The 17,796-nt window shown below is 39.6% G+C and overlaps 1 protein-coding gene across 5 annotated transcripts in view; it reads right to left on the bottom strand.

Moving 5' to 3' along the window:
- The window catches only part of lama2 (laminin, alpha 2), a 228,480-nt gene that overhangs the window by 58,636 nt on the left and 152,048 nt on the right, over positions 1-17,796 (bottom strand). For 3 of the 5 annotated variants that reach the window (XM_085372570.1, XM_085372571.1, XM_085372573.1), the window contains 9 exons: positions 13,779-13,955; positions 13,290-13,475; positions 12,962-13,080; positions 12,635-12,752; positions 10,810-10,962; positions 4,934-5,058; positions 4,676-4,762; positions 3,985-4,178; positions 951-1,093 (listed from right to left, as the gene is read on the bottom strand). In XM_085372570.1, coding sequence (XP_085228696.1) covers positions 951-1,093; positions 3,985-4,178; positions 4,676-4,762; positions 4,934-5,058; positions 10,810-10,962; positions 12,635-12,752; positions 12,962-13,080; positions 13,290-13,475; positions 13,779-13,955 — 1,302 coding nt within the window. The remainder of the gene's footprint in view (positions 1-950; positions 1,094-3,984; positions 4,179-4,675; positions 4,763-4,933; positions 5,059-10,809; positions 10,963-12,634; positions 12,753-12,961; positions 13,081-13,289; positions 13,476-13,778; positions 13,956-17,796) is intronic. The other 2 variants (XM_085372572.1, XM_085372575.1) reach the window with 1 other exon arrangement.

The following is a 17,796-nucleotide window of genomic DNA, read 5'->3' as shown; positions in this document are numbered from 1 at the left end:
GTTTAAAAAGTGTAAAAAAGTGGGGTACGCCCTGGACGCCTGGTACGCCCCAGTGTATCACAGGGCTGAAACACAAAAGTACATATTTCCCTGTGGTGTGTGTAGGACTCACTGTGACTTGATAATTGTACCAGTGGTCTTTAGACCTCAGGGGGAAGTAATGAGCCCACTAGAGACTGACACATCATAGTGAGGCCAAAAAAAAAGTTCCACTAGAAAAAGAAGGCAGCATTTGAATGGTTCACAAACAGAAGCAGTCGAAGTATCATAACATGTCATGCACATGTTAATCAGTAGATTCATTAGATAAGTTTACCATGTTGTAGTAGTGTTAGAATGCACAATGAGTATCAGTATGCCCTACATAGAGCATTCAAGTAACGCCTCATAAAAAGTAGTATGCAACCAATGGTCACAACCATTGGTAACATTAGATACCAGCATCTGCTGTTCTAATAAAAATTGTAAAAGAGTAAAAAGAGAAATGCATCATAACAAAAGGAATAACAGGCTAAGGAGGACAGCGAAGCAAAGTAAGTTACAATAATCAAGTCGGGCGGAATTTAAAGGGAGTATTAAAAGTCTCAAATTACTGGGTGTAAGACAAGGCACCGATTAAAATGTTCCTTAGATGAAAGAAACAAGATTTGGATCTTAGAGCCTCACAAAACAAAACAAAACAAAAAACGATGCAAAGGTTCTCAGTAGAATATTTGATATTGTTGGCAGGGGGGCTGGTGTAATGACCGACCTCACTGGAGAAAATTCCATGTCCTAACACAAGAATCTCAGTTTTTCCAGAATTCAAATGGAGGAAATTTGAAGGCATCGAATTGAGGGACGCCACATATAGGTGGTCAAAGTAAGTCAAAGTAATGAAACCACTTGTAGTTATGACATGGGTTAAATAAAAGTAAATTCCAACTACTCTCACACATTTTTTTTCTTACCTTGAGCTCCTCTGTCATGTTCTCAAATCGGTACAACACCTTATAAGGTGGTGGAAGGGGTGTCGTCAAAGTGACCTCATTGATGATGCGTAACAGGCGGTCCATATCGCTGATCAACAAACCAGAGCACTCATCATCGCAGGCTGGAGAAACAAGTAAAGACACACAGTCAGATGTAAGGCAGTGAGTCATGAGGGCGACTAAAACCACAAACAGTCATTATGGGTTTGTGTCTGTGTGTGAGCTGACATGTTAACTTTTCGAGAAAGTTTGAGTTTTGAGTGCATTTTTACAACTGAATGTGTGTTTATATGGGCGAGCTCAGAAACACATCAATAAGGGACTGTGGTGACTGCTTGTGTTTTTCTGTTTAAGTGGCTCTGGCATCAGAAAGACAGGGCTGGTGATGCATGAAATTCAGTGCGCAGGGGCAAAAGTGCCTACTACAAGTACACACTGCAGGCTAAAAACACACAAACAGACACCCACACACACACACAAATATGCACGGCGCACACCAGGGAATTCACTAAGACACACACACATTCTCCTATATCGCGTGTGTATGAATTTCTTTGCCTTCTGTAGCCTGAGGCTGATTTATTACACAAATTAAAATTTCTGACAAGGGAAATCAAAGAAAAATTAAATAAAATAAAAACAGTTTCTACTCTATCAATCTCTGACAAAACAGCAAAACACAAATAAATCCATGCGTTCATGCAGTTTAATGCATACACACAAACCCACACATATATGCGCACACAGTGTACTGTATGCAGACTACATTGTGTATGTGGGAGTAAATAGCTGCTTGTCAAATCAAAGCTATTCAAGAAGCTCACTGATGAAGGATTGCATTCACTAACTTCAGCACTGAGGGAAAACATTTTGTACTACAGAGATGGAGCTTGTAAGCAGTATGTTGAAGTCTGCTGATAGTGGATTTTAATAATGACACACAATATTATCGTACATGTGTGAGTCACTATACAACGGCAGTTGTTTTATCATTGCAAACATTTCCAGTGTGCCATTGAAATGATATATGTATTTACACCAAGCAAGTGTAATATTATTGTGTAAATGTTTTCTATTGAAGTGTGATAATAAAATAGTAAACTTCTATTGATATAGTAAATTATATGAGATTATAAGAGTTGTAAGGGTTACAAATGTAATGCAGTTTATGTAGTAGGTAGGTTTTGTAGGTGTCAAAACACCACTGAATTTAAAGGTGTGGCACTAAGCAAGTTCACAGAAACAACAGCGCAAATGTCCCCACCTGTGTCTTTAAAAAAACAAAAACTTTATATACACAGACAGAAGAAAAAAGATGGAGATTGAAGTTTGATTATAACATGAAAGTTATACTAATCACCAAATTTATGGCCAAAATAAGCAATTTTCTAATGACTTTACAGTCAAGTATTTTTAAGTTTGAAAAGTATTATTTCAGGGTGGGACTAAAACCAAAATGAATCTGTATATCCCTCAGTTTCCCTCATGTGATGTCTGGATCCATAAAAACAGGACAGTGATGGTCAAAATGTTCCACCCACCAACGGTTTCCATCTTCTGAATACTCAGTGATCAATATATTGTGTTCCCAATTATTTTGCATCAGACTGATAAGTCCAAAGTCAGTTTGTCTAAATTAAAGTTACAACACTTAAAATATTTGTCAATTTTTGACAATGGGAAAATTAATTGAATTATTTCATTTAATAGGGAAGCCCATTGCAGTCACATTGTAATTCAGTTTAATCTAATTTAGAAATAAGCTATATCCTGACTTATTACATAGCTATAATGCTATCCACCTGTTAAGATCAAGCACTAGCGATTCTGTTGGTCAGGCTTTGAACGTCATGTAGTGATATGGATCTTGGTTTTAAAGTTTATATAAAATGCCCAGCAAGTTTCTTTTCCATTATTAAGCAGATATAGTCTTTAGTTATAACTGTACACCATGATACTGTATAGTTTATTCTCAATTTTCTTCCTGAATTTCTTCTTCTTTGGGTGCGTTTACTAATGTACCCATTACAAAATCTATTGACATTAAGGGGCAATTCTTAGCAAACAGCATTATACAACAAATTTAGGAGCTGCATGCATGTCACTACTTCTGACTCCAAAAGTGCTCAGTGGCATTGGACAGAATGGAAGAAAGGCCAGATAACAGAAGGAATGCAGAGTGCAATCACTCTTCAACAAGTGAACAGCAGTGTGATCACTCCATTCTCTGTAAACCATCAGGACTTGGGATTATAGCCTGGACGTAGAGTCGAGCGGTTTGGTGTCAGGAAGCATTGCGGCACACGCACTGCCAATTTATGAACACACGCTTTGTGTCTGAACACAAAGACCTGAGCAAGCAATTTCCTCACTGACCTGACAGCAGCAATTTCACATCAGCCTCTGTCTTACTACCCTTTCTTCTGTGCTCTCACTTGCACACATAGACTTCCTTCTAGACATGCTAATGGCACCAAATTGGCCCTGCCATTATGGTCATATTAAGTTTAAATTAGCTCCAAATGACATTGAAATTATTTTCTAAATGACTTGAATCTGACTTCTGCCACAATCTCCTGTCTCCCATGGCAACTGGAGAAAGGAGCTCTGACTGTTCATTTGCATTTCATTGCCAAAATAAAGTAAAAATCACAACATCAGGTGACAATGAAGGGAGGTGAGCCACCAGAGGGAAGGGAACAGAAGAACAGAGAAGAAAGAGACAGAGAGCATGTCTGTGGGGTTCATGAAGCATGACACCCCATGCTGTTACGCTGGGTTACTTCTACCACTGGTGGTAACTTTCACTGCAGATTAATCTTTATAATAAAATCTCTCAACTTCCATTTAAAGGTAAGTGCATAAAAAATTTCAGCCACATTATTTCTTCATTTTTTCATGTTTTACACTAGACCACTCTGAAAAAAAAAACACAGTAAAAGATGAAGGGAAAAAAATGAAATGATGAAGAAAACAAAAGAATGAGTAACCAAAAGCTGTGCGTTAGTCTTACAGATGATCCCAGATGGTCCACACACATGCCTATCCATGCACTGGTCACACGTCATCCCAGATGCCCCAACCCTGCAACGGCATTGGCCCGTGACAGGGTCACATGGTCCGGGCAACGCACCCCACAAGGAACACTTACACTCCTCACAGTGGCCACCTGGTATCCTTGGATTACCATGGTAACCAGTGGCACACCTAAACAGGGGGGATCACATAGAGAGAGAGAGTATTCAAATCTAACCAAATTTTAACATATGTTAACCCCACACTGTAAAGAGATATCACAAATTATTTCACCAGCAAAATACTCACAGTGGGATCCCAAGGTCTGAGATGTTTTCATGTAAACCTCAAGTGCATGTCATTACAGCAGAATTTAGGCATAACACATACGAGGATATTCTAAATATTCAAATCAGTGCAAACAACTGGCAATGCATTTCCAGGTTTGGCTGGTATGAAGTTGAAGTTTGGCTCTTTGGGGATGGGCATGGGGCAACTGCCACTACCACTTCTTTCCATATAATGTCTCTCTTAAAACTATCACGGGTCGACTAAGACTTTTGGATTCCACTTTACATCAACTCGTATTCCCTGTATTGGTCTTTGCATTTAAATATCCATGCAGTCCACATTAAAAGCCGATGATTTCCAAACTTCTATGCTTGTTCATTTCTTTGTATGTGTCTGACCTCTCACAGTGTTTGCCCTCATATCCTTCAGGACAGGCGGTGCAGCGGTAGTCATCAAACCCCTCTGCTACACAGGTGGGACTGAAACTGGATATGAAAAGAGATTTTTCACAGACATTACAAAAGAAATGTTAAAACATTTGGAGCATACAGTCTATTTATATTACAGAGGAGAGAGGACAGAAAAGATAAAATGTGCATAAAATGACAGATTAATATTGTTTAAAGTTTGTAGTGATAGGTTGCAAGAAATTTTACTTATTCTGTGGGTTGGTAAGGGGGCAGGCGCAGGGTTTGCAGTCATCAGGAGAACCTCGGACCACGCCGTAGAATCCCGGTGCACAGCGTTCGCACCGATCACCCTCTGTGTTGTCTTGACAGTTCTACCAACACAAATGTGCACACATAAAAATAATGCTATGCATGTATGCGAAGGCACTCTATTTACCTTTAGTCATTCTCCAACTCCCCCATGACTCTAACCTACTCCAATATGTAGGTGCAAAAATATCCATCACCCACCACCCAGAAATTCCTGGTGTGTGCTGGGATGGGAAATAAATACAGAATGTCATACTGAGCATAATGAAGGCAACTTTAAGATGGTGACACACACTCTCTCTCTCACACACACACACACACACACACACACACACACACACACACACACACACACACACACACACACACACACACACACACAAAGAAGAAAACTCATGTTGCCTCTCCAGAAAGCTTTTCATCTCTAAAATCAACAGATTTTCTAATTAAATTAACAAAAATTAACCTACACTCCCATTTGGACATTATTTTTGGAACTCACACCTGGCACGATAAAAAGCAAGACACCAAATTTGCTTGAGCAAGATGATAAAACATTTTTTGGAATCACTTACAGGCATTTGTGGGCTAATGGGAATCTATTCAAGGGCATGTAGACTAAAAAAATCTACTGTGTTTCAGATGCTTTAATAAAGAAGAAATCTGTATATCTCTTAAGCTGTGTCTCCCATGTTTTTCAAGTTGACAATGAATAATTGAAAAGATGACAGACCGGGTCACCTGTCATTACCTCCTTCATTACTGACAAAACAACACTGAAGAGGCTTGTTTTTTGGTGAGTGAGATAATTATCCTGGCACCGCTGTTCGAGTTTCATCAATACCAGAGAAGTAGAAATAATAGTAGCATATCTCCCTGCTGTCACTTCAGTTTTTGGTGCTAACAACAGCCTTTTCAAACACTTTTGTGCTTAGCTTTGATGTGGACACTTTAGAGACTCTCAGTGAAATGTTTGACAACATGTTGACAGATGGATCATTTCACTTTAAATCTCTTCAATGTCAAGAACCGGCCGTCTCTTTGATTTGCTTTTTTCTAGAGGGAAAGATGAACACAGTCCCTTTTATTTATCAGTAAATTATCCTAGCCTAAGGATAATTATCCTGGAGCTGGCTGGAGCCTATTCCAGCTATCTTAGGGCCCTAAAACAGCTGGGACATGCCCACCCCCCACCCGCAACCCTGAAAAGGGTAATCGGAAGAGAATGGATGGATGAATTAATTATTAATTGAGAAACTTACTATCTTAACATACGTATACACTCACCAGCCATTTTGTCAGGTACGCCTGTTCAACTGGGCATAAATGCTAAGATTTAATCACCCAATTACATAGCATCAACTCAATGCAACTAGGTATGTAGACATGGTCAAAATGACCTGGTAAGTCTAAACTGAGCTTTAGAATGGGGAAGAAAGACAAATTAAGTAACTTTGAAATTACGATGGTTGCTGGTTTTGATGCGCTTTGATAGTCCGAGTATTTTAGAAACTGCTGGGGCTTACACCTGTCTGAAAACAGAAAATATCCAGTGATCAGCAGTTCTCTGGGTGAAAATGCCTTGTTGCTGTCAGAGGACAGTGGCCAGGCTGCTTCAAGGTGATAGGAAGCAACAAGAAGTCAAATCACCACTCATTCAATCAAAGGTTTGCAGAAGAGCATCTCTGAAGGCACAACACATTGAGACTTAAAGTAAAAGGGTTAAGGAAATACAGAAACACATTGGGTGCCACACTAATCACCTAAGAACAGAAGACTGAAACTACAAGGATTGAAACATGTTGTCAGGTCTGATGAGTCTTAATTACTGATGTGACATTTAGACGTTAGGGTCAGAATTTGGCATAAACAACACGAAAGCATGGATCCCCCCTTCTTCATGTCAGCAGTTCTGACTGATGGATTTGGTCTGTTGGTCTGATATGTTCTGATAACATGTCATGTCACAAATGAGGTCACTGTACTCACAAGACCTCCACAGTCACCATATCTCAGTCCAGTAGATTAAGATCTGGGATGGGGTGGAATGGGAGATTTGTATCATGGATGTGTAGCTGACAAATCTGCAGCAACTGCAAGGTGATGTTGCAGTAAGGATTAAAATCTCAGAAAAATACTGAATGTCTGAGTCAAAGAATTAAGAGCGTTCTGAAGGGAAAAGAGGTCTCGCCCGGTACTAGCAAGTTGTAACTAATAGAAGTATACAGTGAGTGTTGATTGCTCTGAATCTCTGTGGGAAATCATTACTCGCTTCTTTTCACCACCTACAGTTGCTGAGCCAGTACAAGCTTTTGCACTGGTGAACTTTTATCTAAGACAGACCATTTCTGAAAAGAAATATAGTTGGTCACACATAATAATGTGTGACCAACTATACTATGGTCTCAGTCCCATTCCTGCTTGATGAGGTGCTGTGAGACCAAGAGCGACCAGCTACAGTAGCTGTTAGCCGACAGGTGCGATCTCACACGTCAAAGACTTTAATAAGCTTCCTTCTTCAAGAGCATCTGAAATACTAATTTTCCTCGCAGGATTTCACTCTTGCTGTTGTTCAGATAGCCTCATGGGTACAACAACACACAGAGATCTAAATATATCTAAAATATTTTCATATCCACAGATGTTTCTGTTTATTTTGTAATTTATTTTTAGCTATGCTTGTTATAAAAGTCTCATACACCCACACATGCACACACACGGACACAGTGTCTATTCCTTTGTGCATTCTGGTACATCTCATGGCAAAAATATGGCATGTTTTTTATATAGAGTAATTCTGTACAATATGTGCAGACTGTAGGCACTTAGGACACACAACAAAATACCCCCTATTCCACCTCCACCCTCAAACACTCACTGTGAGCTCAATCATTTTAACGCACACAATTTAAACGGCAATACATATTGTACACAAACACGCACCTCTCTCTTTCATATCCCCAGGGTCCTGTCCTATGTGTTCGGATTGTTTGTTATAAATAGGAACTTCAATCAGTACAAAGGAAGTCGCCTCTTATCGAGGCAAGTCATTTCCATTAACTTCCTGTGTTCCTCGTTACCTCTAATTACCACAGAAACAAACTCGTTTAGCATTTTCAATTTAGCCCGCTCGGTTAGAAAATGCTAATGATGCTGCTGTTATGGAGAGCAAGATAGAAATGGGCAAGGAAAAAACGTCTGGAAGGCAGAGAGGAAGAGGGTGTGAAGTAGTAAAAAAAAGAAAGAGAGAGAAAAACAAATTGGTAAAACCAAGGAGGTGTTAAGGAGGATTGGGGAAAATGAAAAATGAGAAAACTAGAAACAAAAGACGGGCAAGAAGATGAAAGAAGACAACAGAGGAATAAATATATAACTAGGGAAAGGAGAACAGGAATTTAGGGGATGTGAATGAGGTGAAAAAAGATAAATTGGAGGAGTGGCAGAAGGAGGAACAACACAAGGAATGCAGAAGAAAGGCAGAGATGAAAGTCATGGAAATAATGGAGAAACTGACAAAAATTAGACAGTAAAAGAAACTGAAAGTGGCAAAAAAGTCAGTACATAACCATACACTTAGGGTTTAAAGTTGGAATATTAAGCTGAGCAAGGACAGAATTTGTATAATTACCATTATTATCCATGAATTTATGGTGAATGTTTAGGACTTGTGGTTTAAATCCATATTTGGAAGGGAATTATTGTTCCTTTAAGAATGAAAGCAGTTCAATTTTCCTTTAAAATGACAGTGGGCAACAAATACATTGATGCATTACAACCTAAACAAATTGGAATGAAAACACTGTTTAGCTGACTCTTTCAGTTGTCCTGTTTGTATGTCCTTAAGCATGTCAAGCAAACTTTTCGGAACAAAAATGAGCTGCACTGGACACAAACCTGAGGCATAAACATGCTCTGGGATGACAGCCAGCTGCCACGAACAGCTGCAAGTAAGATGCAAAAGGGTATACAAGGCTCCATGAGAATTCAACCACCCCCATTTGTTTGGAAAGCTGTTGATATTACATTTAGCATTCTACCATTCAAGTACGATTCATTTTTACATTAACTTCATCGCTTTACTCAAACATACTTTTAGTAGTGATAAACGGAGAGTCAAGGTACTCGGTGTAGTGCACAATATTTACAGTGTCACCCAGATTGCACTGAAATGTTTTAACTTAATGAGACTAATAGTTAGTAATAGTACATAAATCACTTTCACAGAAAAGTGGCCAAGGTGCTAATTCTGACATGATGCCAACACGTTAAGGTGCCATTAGATTAACAGAAATTGAGAACATGTAAGAAATTAAGTAAGAAGTTGTAACTTCAACAAACAAATAATTCTCTGAGTATAACCTGTCAAAGCAGGCGATTGGGAGAAGAGTATCAAAACACTAGCTGTTTAAGTCAAATGGTTTGTCTGTGTGCACACGTTTCTTGTCACCTCAGTGTGGTAGATAACTTACATTAAAATCTGAAAGTGAAAGAAAAGGTTTTGGATTTTTATGAGCAAACTTCCAGAAATTCTGGGAATTTCTGACTACATGATGAACAAAAATGTGTACTGTTATGTAGCCGAGTAAAATAATACTGAAATTAACTAAACAAGGTTTAAAAAACTATTTGGTTTCACACTGAGGGCATGCATATGAGCGTGTGTATTTTCGCAGAATATGAGGACTCATCGGTCCAGCAACACACTATGCAGTTCCCTAATCTAACATAGGTAAATACAACACAGTTTGAGGAACTAAACCCATTTCAATAAATATTGAACATCTATTTACAGCAAGCCATTGATAATGTGTTAACTAACATAAACCTATAATTTTATCAATACTGCCCAAGATGATGTTATAAATCTCCTTTGATGACTCACGCTAGATTAAAAATACAACAGCGACTTCCTTACGACTCACAAAAATCAGTGTCTGGTGATGGTACTGAATTTTTTCCCCACTGGAAACTGATTGCAAGTAGCTGTGGAGACCACTTTTGACGGCAAGGATTGCACAGGTCACTCGATGGTACCCAACCTGTCTCCAAATGATCACGGTCTTACTCAGACTGCAACTTGAGAAAGTGTTTTTTAATGTAGACAGACTGCCAACAGGTTACAGTTGAAGCCAGTATGCACCGATGCGTTTAACTCGTCTGCAACACATCTCTTTGTAATAGGATTCATTTGGTCATTTTGCAGCTAAATCGCAGTCCTGCACCAACTATGTCACTTTATGTGGAGGAATTTTTGAAAATTTAGCACAGTTAATCAGAAACACATGCAATGCAATTCTTATATTCAATCACAAAGAGACAGGAGTCTGACTCTGTCTTATGCCCTTAGATTGCTAAAGTCAGTCTGATGGCAACTGACCATTTGTAGACCTGGTTTCTATCATTGAAGCAACCATTTCAAAGGCAACAAGATTGCATGTTTATTACACAAAGTTGCAATAACTTTGTCTCCAACCACTGTTTTCTGTCATACAGCCATAGCATTATATACAGTAACTACTTGTAACTAATAGCCCTTGCTTGAAAAAAATATTCAGACATAACTTTGGGTGAGATCCACAGAAGAGGAAATTACATAAAATATGAGAAAGCTGGAGGTCGTTAATTATTGGAGGGCTAATTACAGTACCAGACATCCTTTCCAACACACACCTACACACCTATATGGCACCCTCATCCACCTCTTTCCTCCAGAAACTGCTCAGCATATGGCTCTAGGATGGTCTCCAGCGGTAGAATGCCCACACACACACACACACACACACACACACACACACACACACACACACAGTTACCTGGCATATGGATGTCTCAGGGTCACAAGAGGAGGAGTGCCCACTGCACTGACACTGAACACAGCTGCCCATGCCTGTAGCCGTGGGCACGCTGGACACTGGAGCAGATGCCAGGAAACCACTGCGAAGACGGTAGAATCCTGCAGCACACTCCTGCACGGAGAGATAATGGGAGCAAAGATTTAGATCAGAGACAAAGATTAAAAATAGAAGTAGACTTTTACAGGTTTGATGAAGTGTGCGTTCCCACGGTAACATCAAACTGTGCCTGGCACTGGAACACACTCACATAATAATCCCCAATCATTACTTCTCTGGGCAGTTGTTGACCGCTCTCTTTTTTTTCCACACACACAAAGGTGTCTCCCTTCAGTAACTTTTGAACACAGGCACACACCCTCATGTACCTGCCAAATGCACACACACACACAAAACTGCATCCATTCATACACACACATACAGACACACACATGCAAGGTAACTCTCTCTTCCTCTCTCTCCTGCTCAGTAATAATTAATGGAGTCCATTTAAAGAGCCATCTGTTCCCTGTGCTAGCACTAAACGCCTGTTTAAAAATACTTTATTAACAACGTCGGCAGCTACAAATAGAAATGGCCATCTGTCAGCTAAGCCCTCAACAACCTGAACATTTTAAGTTTAGATGCCATTTTTAATAGTATCTGTAGCTTTTAAGTTATTTTTTTCCAGAAAATATGTGCTCTGAACAACTAATAAAATCCAACAAAGTGAAACAGAAGTTGAAGAACACAGTTAAAAGTTTGCCAGAAGACCTTGTATACCTTTAAGATTAACACAATAATGCCTAAACGACTTTTGGGCACTGCTGCCTAGCAGAATTAGCCAGAACTGTTGTGTCAGTGTATCATAAGCTGTGTCTTCAAAATCCTCATTAGACTAAAGATTGAGTCACAGCTATAAGATTTCTGCGGCTTAAGCAAAGGAGCTGGATGCAGCTGAAAGTCATTTGGTTGGACAAAATCGCAACTGAGTGGAGGAGATGCTCAGTGAGGCTTAATCCTGACTAACCAAAGTAAAAGAATAAAAAACAGAATAGAAAAACAGGAGGGTCTGAAAGGCACCGACAGGCTTAAAATGCTGAGCTAAATGTAAATTAGAAACTTTTGAGATAGTACTGAAAGCCATGTCTGTGCGCCCATTTTCCCCTCATTCTTTCTCATTGTGAGAGAAGCAGGAAAAAAAAATTCTTCCGAGCTCTGAAGGAAGCAGCCAGTTCAGCTCACTCTGTGATTAATGTTGAACTTTTATTAATTTAAATAGTTTTTCTTGTGATTTTTTTTGTAAGAATCTCACACTATCGTACTTTTTTTTTTGTCTTTTTTCATTCGTTTTAATGTTGCATCCTTTTTCTCAGCTGCACTCAATTAATTTCAACACACAACTCATATTGGGTTACAGGACCCAGCTAAAAAATGTGGCATCCCCAGGCAGAAGCAAAAAAAAAAAAGAACAATCTAATATCTCCGCTCATCTGTCCAAAGGACATTGCTCAATAAGTCTTTTGGTTTGTTCAGATACTTTGCAAACCATGCTGCCTCATTTTAGAGAGATGTCCTCGAATCTTTTCTATATGAGATAGTCTCCAAGTTTCACCTGTTTTTAAATTTTAAATGATTAATTAAAAAAAAAAAAACAGTTACTTGCAAATACTATGGAGCACTATACCCACCATCTGTAAGCTGTATATATTTACTGAGCTTCTTTTACAAGACCTTTGCAGATATTTGGTCTTCAGATGTGTGGTGTCATGTGTGAATGCATGCAGGTATTTAATTGTGTCCCCACCTCACAGGAAAGTCCAGAGTATCCAATTGGACAATCGCACTTCTCTATCTGGTGGGCTTTCTCGCTTTCTTTGGTTGGTATGCCCTCCTCGGCCACTGTCAGACTGACCTCTGAAATACTGGGAGAAAAAAAAAAAATCAAGAATCTTTGAATTTATTAGTTTAATGAACAAAACTCTAAAAAAGTAAAGTAAAAAAATAGATTTTAAAAAATTGCATTATTGCACCTGAAAACTTTTACAAAAGTAATGTTTATTTAGCCATTGTCCCAATGTGTGGAGATGGAGGATTAAGTTGTTCTGTGTGTGTGTGTGTGTGTGTGTGTTACCGGCTTTGTCTCATCAAGTTGCCGTGTGATGCCTTAATTAGGATGTAGTCCACGTAGAACAAAATGTCCATAAAGTCCTCTCGAGTCATAGTCCGTCCATCTGCAAATTTCCAATCATGCTGCACACACACACACACACACACACACACACACACACACACACACACACACACACACACAATCAACATCATCACTGCACTCAGTTTAAGAAACCCTGTTTGCATGGAGTAAAATAAACAATTAATTTTAAATTACTCCTACAGTATTTACTTCTACTGCTGCTACTACTACTATGAATTTCCTTATCACCTCTAAACCATTACTGTACCTCTGTCATGTCAATCTCATGGCGGGTGAGCTGACCAATCTGGAGTCCTGTTATGTGGCGTGTCATCACCATGTTGTGGTTAGGACCACCTTTAATAATGACCTGAGGCTCATAGGAGGAAGGACCGGTTTCTTCTCTGGCCTCATAGTACACAGCATATTTCAGCTGCCCCCCATATGCTGTGATCTTAAGAGAAACAATGACACAAAACAATCACCAACACTGTACTTATTGGATTTTTGAGCATTATTTTTGAGATTCTCTATGAATACCTTGCCGTTTTGTCTTACATGCATGCAAAACAACGGATCTGTACGCAATATATGAATGTATAATGAACGGCAGGTGTGACATGAGTTTTGCAATTATATTTGGAAAGACATGATGTTTGTTAGCGTCTATCACTATACACACACTATCTTGTAAATACCAAAGTAAAATCCAAGATGATACAAACAATAAAAAAAACCCCATTGTGATATTTCCTACCATAGAGCCTTTGAACTGCTCAGGCAGTTTCCAGTAGTATGGTTCAGACAGAGTTGAGGTGATAAGTTCTGCATGAATGATGATCTCAGGATGTTGGAAGCTAACTCCTGTTCTCGTCTCCACGGCGTTGGATTTATCCACCAAGGGGAGCACCGTCTGCTCCGGCTTCAGTGTTAACTGGGATACATAACCATGACAATATTAATGCAGTGGCCTGTGGAACCCAGCAGAATAACGCCAAAAGATATCGTTTAAGAGAATAATCCTGTTTTCTGTTCATACTGTTAGGGTACCTGATTGTACTGTTAATTAGAAAATTAAATAGCATAATACAAATACTTAGAATATGTACAACAGTTACTTTCAATGGCATAAGCCTAAAGAATGTGAACATGCTAAAAACTTTCTAACGAGCAGTGAAGGAGTCTGTGTTCATTGCGTAGCCTCTAGTATACAAGTGAACAGAATGTGTAACAATAACTGGACAGAGTGGTGTTTCTTGTCCTGTTTATCCACATACTTTCTTCACTTCCTGACGATGCTGACTCAAACAAAGCTCTTTCATCACCATCTTTTGATCTTTTTGCCATTTCAAATGGCTTTTGTCTGAGATGCCCAGACAAAATTTCAGCTTCTCTTATTTTTTTTTCTGTTTGCCGTCTTGTAATTGGGCCTCCAAAACGGTCCGAATGGAAGCACTTCCTGCACACACACTTGATTGAAACATGATGGGAGTTTTTTAGAGAATCCTTCAAATGAGATTGAATAGATCTTGGCGTACTTCTCATCCTTTGAGGTAGGTGAAGACTTATCTGTGATATAACAATAACCTTTACTCCCGCTCTGAACCTAAATGCATTAAGAAGAATTTCTTTACCGTGTTCACACTCTGTCTTGTACAAGGGAACACCTTCACTCTCAAAAATGTGTTTAAGCGACACATTAACAGATTATTCATTAAAAAAAACCCCCACTAACAATACAGAAGAAATCTCCTTTTTTCCTGTGGGTTATTAATGAGTGAAGGAAGTGTTTGTTTCTTTCTTCAGTAAATTGATAATTTTAAAATTTCTTCTCTTAGTGATCAAACTTTGTTCCTTTACATTCTAGATATAATTTAAATCTGATGTGCCAAGCTTTCTCTTTGATATAATATTTCAGTTATTGCAAGCAGTCTGGAGAAAAACTACCCCTTTCATTTCCATTCTCTCCAGCTCTCATTTTATGTGTATATATTTCAATACTACTCGAATAATATCACAGTTTATTATTGACTGTGGATTGTGGTTCAGTGAAACACTTTAAAAAAAGATCCATCTGTCCAGAAGTGTTGATATGTGGATATTGCGTGAATAATATTGAGGCATTATGGAAGGGGTTTTTTTTGGTGTGGTGCACAGATTTTCTGGAATCTATTAAGTTACTAAAGCATGGATATACTAGGAATATTGCCTGTATAAGTGAGGTAGTCACACATGAAATGGGAAACTGCTCGCTTCTTACTTAACTGTTACTCATAAGTTATTATTACATATTACTATGGCATACATTAATATAGAGTAATGGATTTCTAACAAAAATCTAAATAGAAATCAAATTAATGGTAAAAAATACAGTTTCGTACTGTCATTGAACAATCTGTAAATACACACCTCATCAGATATTAAAACACATTAAACTGCTGCCTTCATATATCTGTTTAAGTAACAGCGTATCATTAAGAATGTTTTTCTTTTTAATGCTCTAATCTGAGTGTTTAGTGTGTCACGGCGAATGAGGCAGGCCAAACCATAATGCCAGCATGTCACAGGTAGCAGTCTATCTATATTACAATATGTATAATCATGTGAAAGTTTTGAGCCACCCCTCATTTCTTTAGATTTTGCTAGGAAAATGAGAAATTTATTGAAACATGTGCAAACATAAATTTAAATATTGTATTAAAGCACTATATAAACTGAGTTTGTCCAATTCTAGCTATGTTTGGTAAGTAGTCTTCAGGAATAGTTCGCCACGCTTCTTGAAGGAAATTCAAAGCTCTTCTTGGAAGGTTGACTACCTTCTGCTCCAGTCTCAGTTAGGGGTTAGGGTTAGGCTCTAGGGAGGCCAATCCATGACTGATTGTGTTCCATTATGTGTTTTTCTATCCAGGTAGGGTTTTGCTGTATTGGCAGAGTGTTTGGGATAACTGCCAATGGTACCAACAACTCTGCCGGCACTTTTCTGCATTCATGATTCTATCGATTTTGACAAAAACCCTGACTCCATTGCCTGAAATGCAGGCCGAAGCATGACAGGGTATTACAGATCGCTGTAGACACTCACTGTTGTACCTCTCTCATGTCCTTCCGCATATATACAATGATTTGAACCAAAAATGTAAAATTTGGATTCATCACTTTACAAGACCTGCTGCCACCGATTTTCTGCCCAGTTCTTGTATCTCAGCTTTCCTTCCTAAGAATAGCTTCTAGATCAACAGTGGATCAACTGAAGGACCAGATTGTCAAAGGAGCTTGCAAAGAAAAGCGTCTGGACTTCTTTAAGTTGCTTGAAGACGTTTCACCTCTCATCCGAGAAGCTTCTTCAGTTCTAAGGTCAAATGGTGGAGAGTCCCAGATATAAACCTAGTGGGAGTATCCCCCCACAGAGGGACAAAAGGACCCCCTGATGATCCTCTAATCGCCTGAGCCAAGGTGGGAAACTGGGCGTGGGTCCCAATCAGCCAGAGTTTCGGGTGTGTTCATTGTGAAACCTGGCCCCACCTTATCATGCGAATTCCTGAGGTCAGATGGCCCAGGATGTGAGTGGGCGTTAAGGCGTCTGGGAAGGGATCTCAAAACTGGATTATAGATGGCAGAGAGTTGGTGTCGTAAACCCCCGCCTCTGTTCAAAGATGGTCGCTCACAGTGGACATAGATGGCTTCTTTCACTCCTCTTTCAAACCATCTGTCCTCTCTGTCCAAAATGTGAACATTTGCATCCTCGAAAGAGTGTCCTTTATCCTTAAGATGCAGATGGACTGCTGAGTCTTGTCCTGTGGAGGTGGCTCTTCTGTGTTGTGCCATGCGCTTGTGAAGTGGCTGTTTGGTCTCTCCAATGTAGAGGTCTGAGCATTCCTCGCTGCACTGTACAGCATACACCACATTGTTAAGTTTGTGTTTTGGCGTTTTGTCTTTCGGGTGAACCAGTTTCTGTCTGAGCGTGTTGCTGGGTCTGAAATACACTGGGATGTCATGCTTGGAGAAAACTCTCCAGAGTTTCTCTGATACACCGGCTACATAGGGGATGACAATGTTGTTGCGTCTGTCCTTCTTATCCTCCCTCGCTGGTGTCTGGTCTTCTTTTCTGTGCCTCTTTGCTGACTTTAAGAACGCCCATTTAGGATAGCCGCACGTTTTGAGTGTGAAGTTGGTCCTGTCCTCCAAGGACCAACTTCACACCCGATCAGATCTGCACACTGTTAGACCTCTGCCTCACCACTACATATTTCAAGTACAACGAAGGCTTTTACAGACAAAAACATGGCTGTGCCATGGGCTCCCCCGTGTCACCTATTGTAGCCAACCTTTACATGGAGGAAGTGGAAAGGAAGGCTCTTGGCTCTTTCAAAGGAAGAGTACCCAGCCACTGGTACAGATATGTGGACGACACCTGGGTCAAAATCAAGACACAAGAAGTGGAATCCTTCACTGCGCACATCAACGCTGTGGATAAAAACATCAAGTTCACCAGGGAAGACACAAAGGACAACTGTCTGCCTTTCCTGGACTGTGCTGTGCACATTGAAGAGAACGGCAAACTCAACATCGAAGTTTACCGGAAGCCCACACACACGGACCAGTACCTCCTCTTTGACTCCCATCACCCTTTGGAACACAAACTTGGAGTAATCAGGACCCTACACCACCGGGCAGAACATGTTCCCTCTAAGCCTGAAGGGAAAAAGAAGGAACACACACATTTAAAGGAAGCACTCAAAACGTGCGGCTATCCTAAATGGGCGTTCTTAAAGTCA

Source organism: Diplotaxodon limnothrissa, linkage group LG15 (genome assembly GCF_057381915.1).
Source record: "Diplotaxodon limnothrissa isolate DT_005_m linkage group LG15, D_limnothrissa_male_GT1.1, whole genome shotgun sequence".
In the NCBI taxonomy this organism is placed as follows: Eukaryota; Metazoa; Chordata; class Actinopteri; order Cichliformes; family Cichlidae; genus Diplotaxodon; species Diplotaxodon limnothrissa.
The sequence above is the reverse complement of the archived record's forward strand: the minus strand, read 5'-3'. Positions and strand labels throughout refer to the sequence as shown.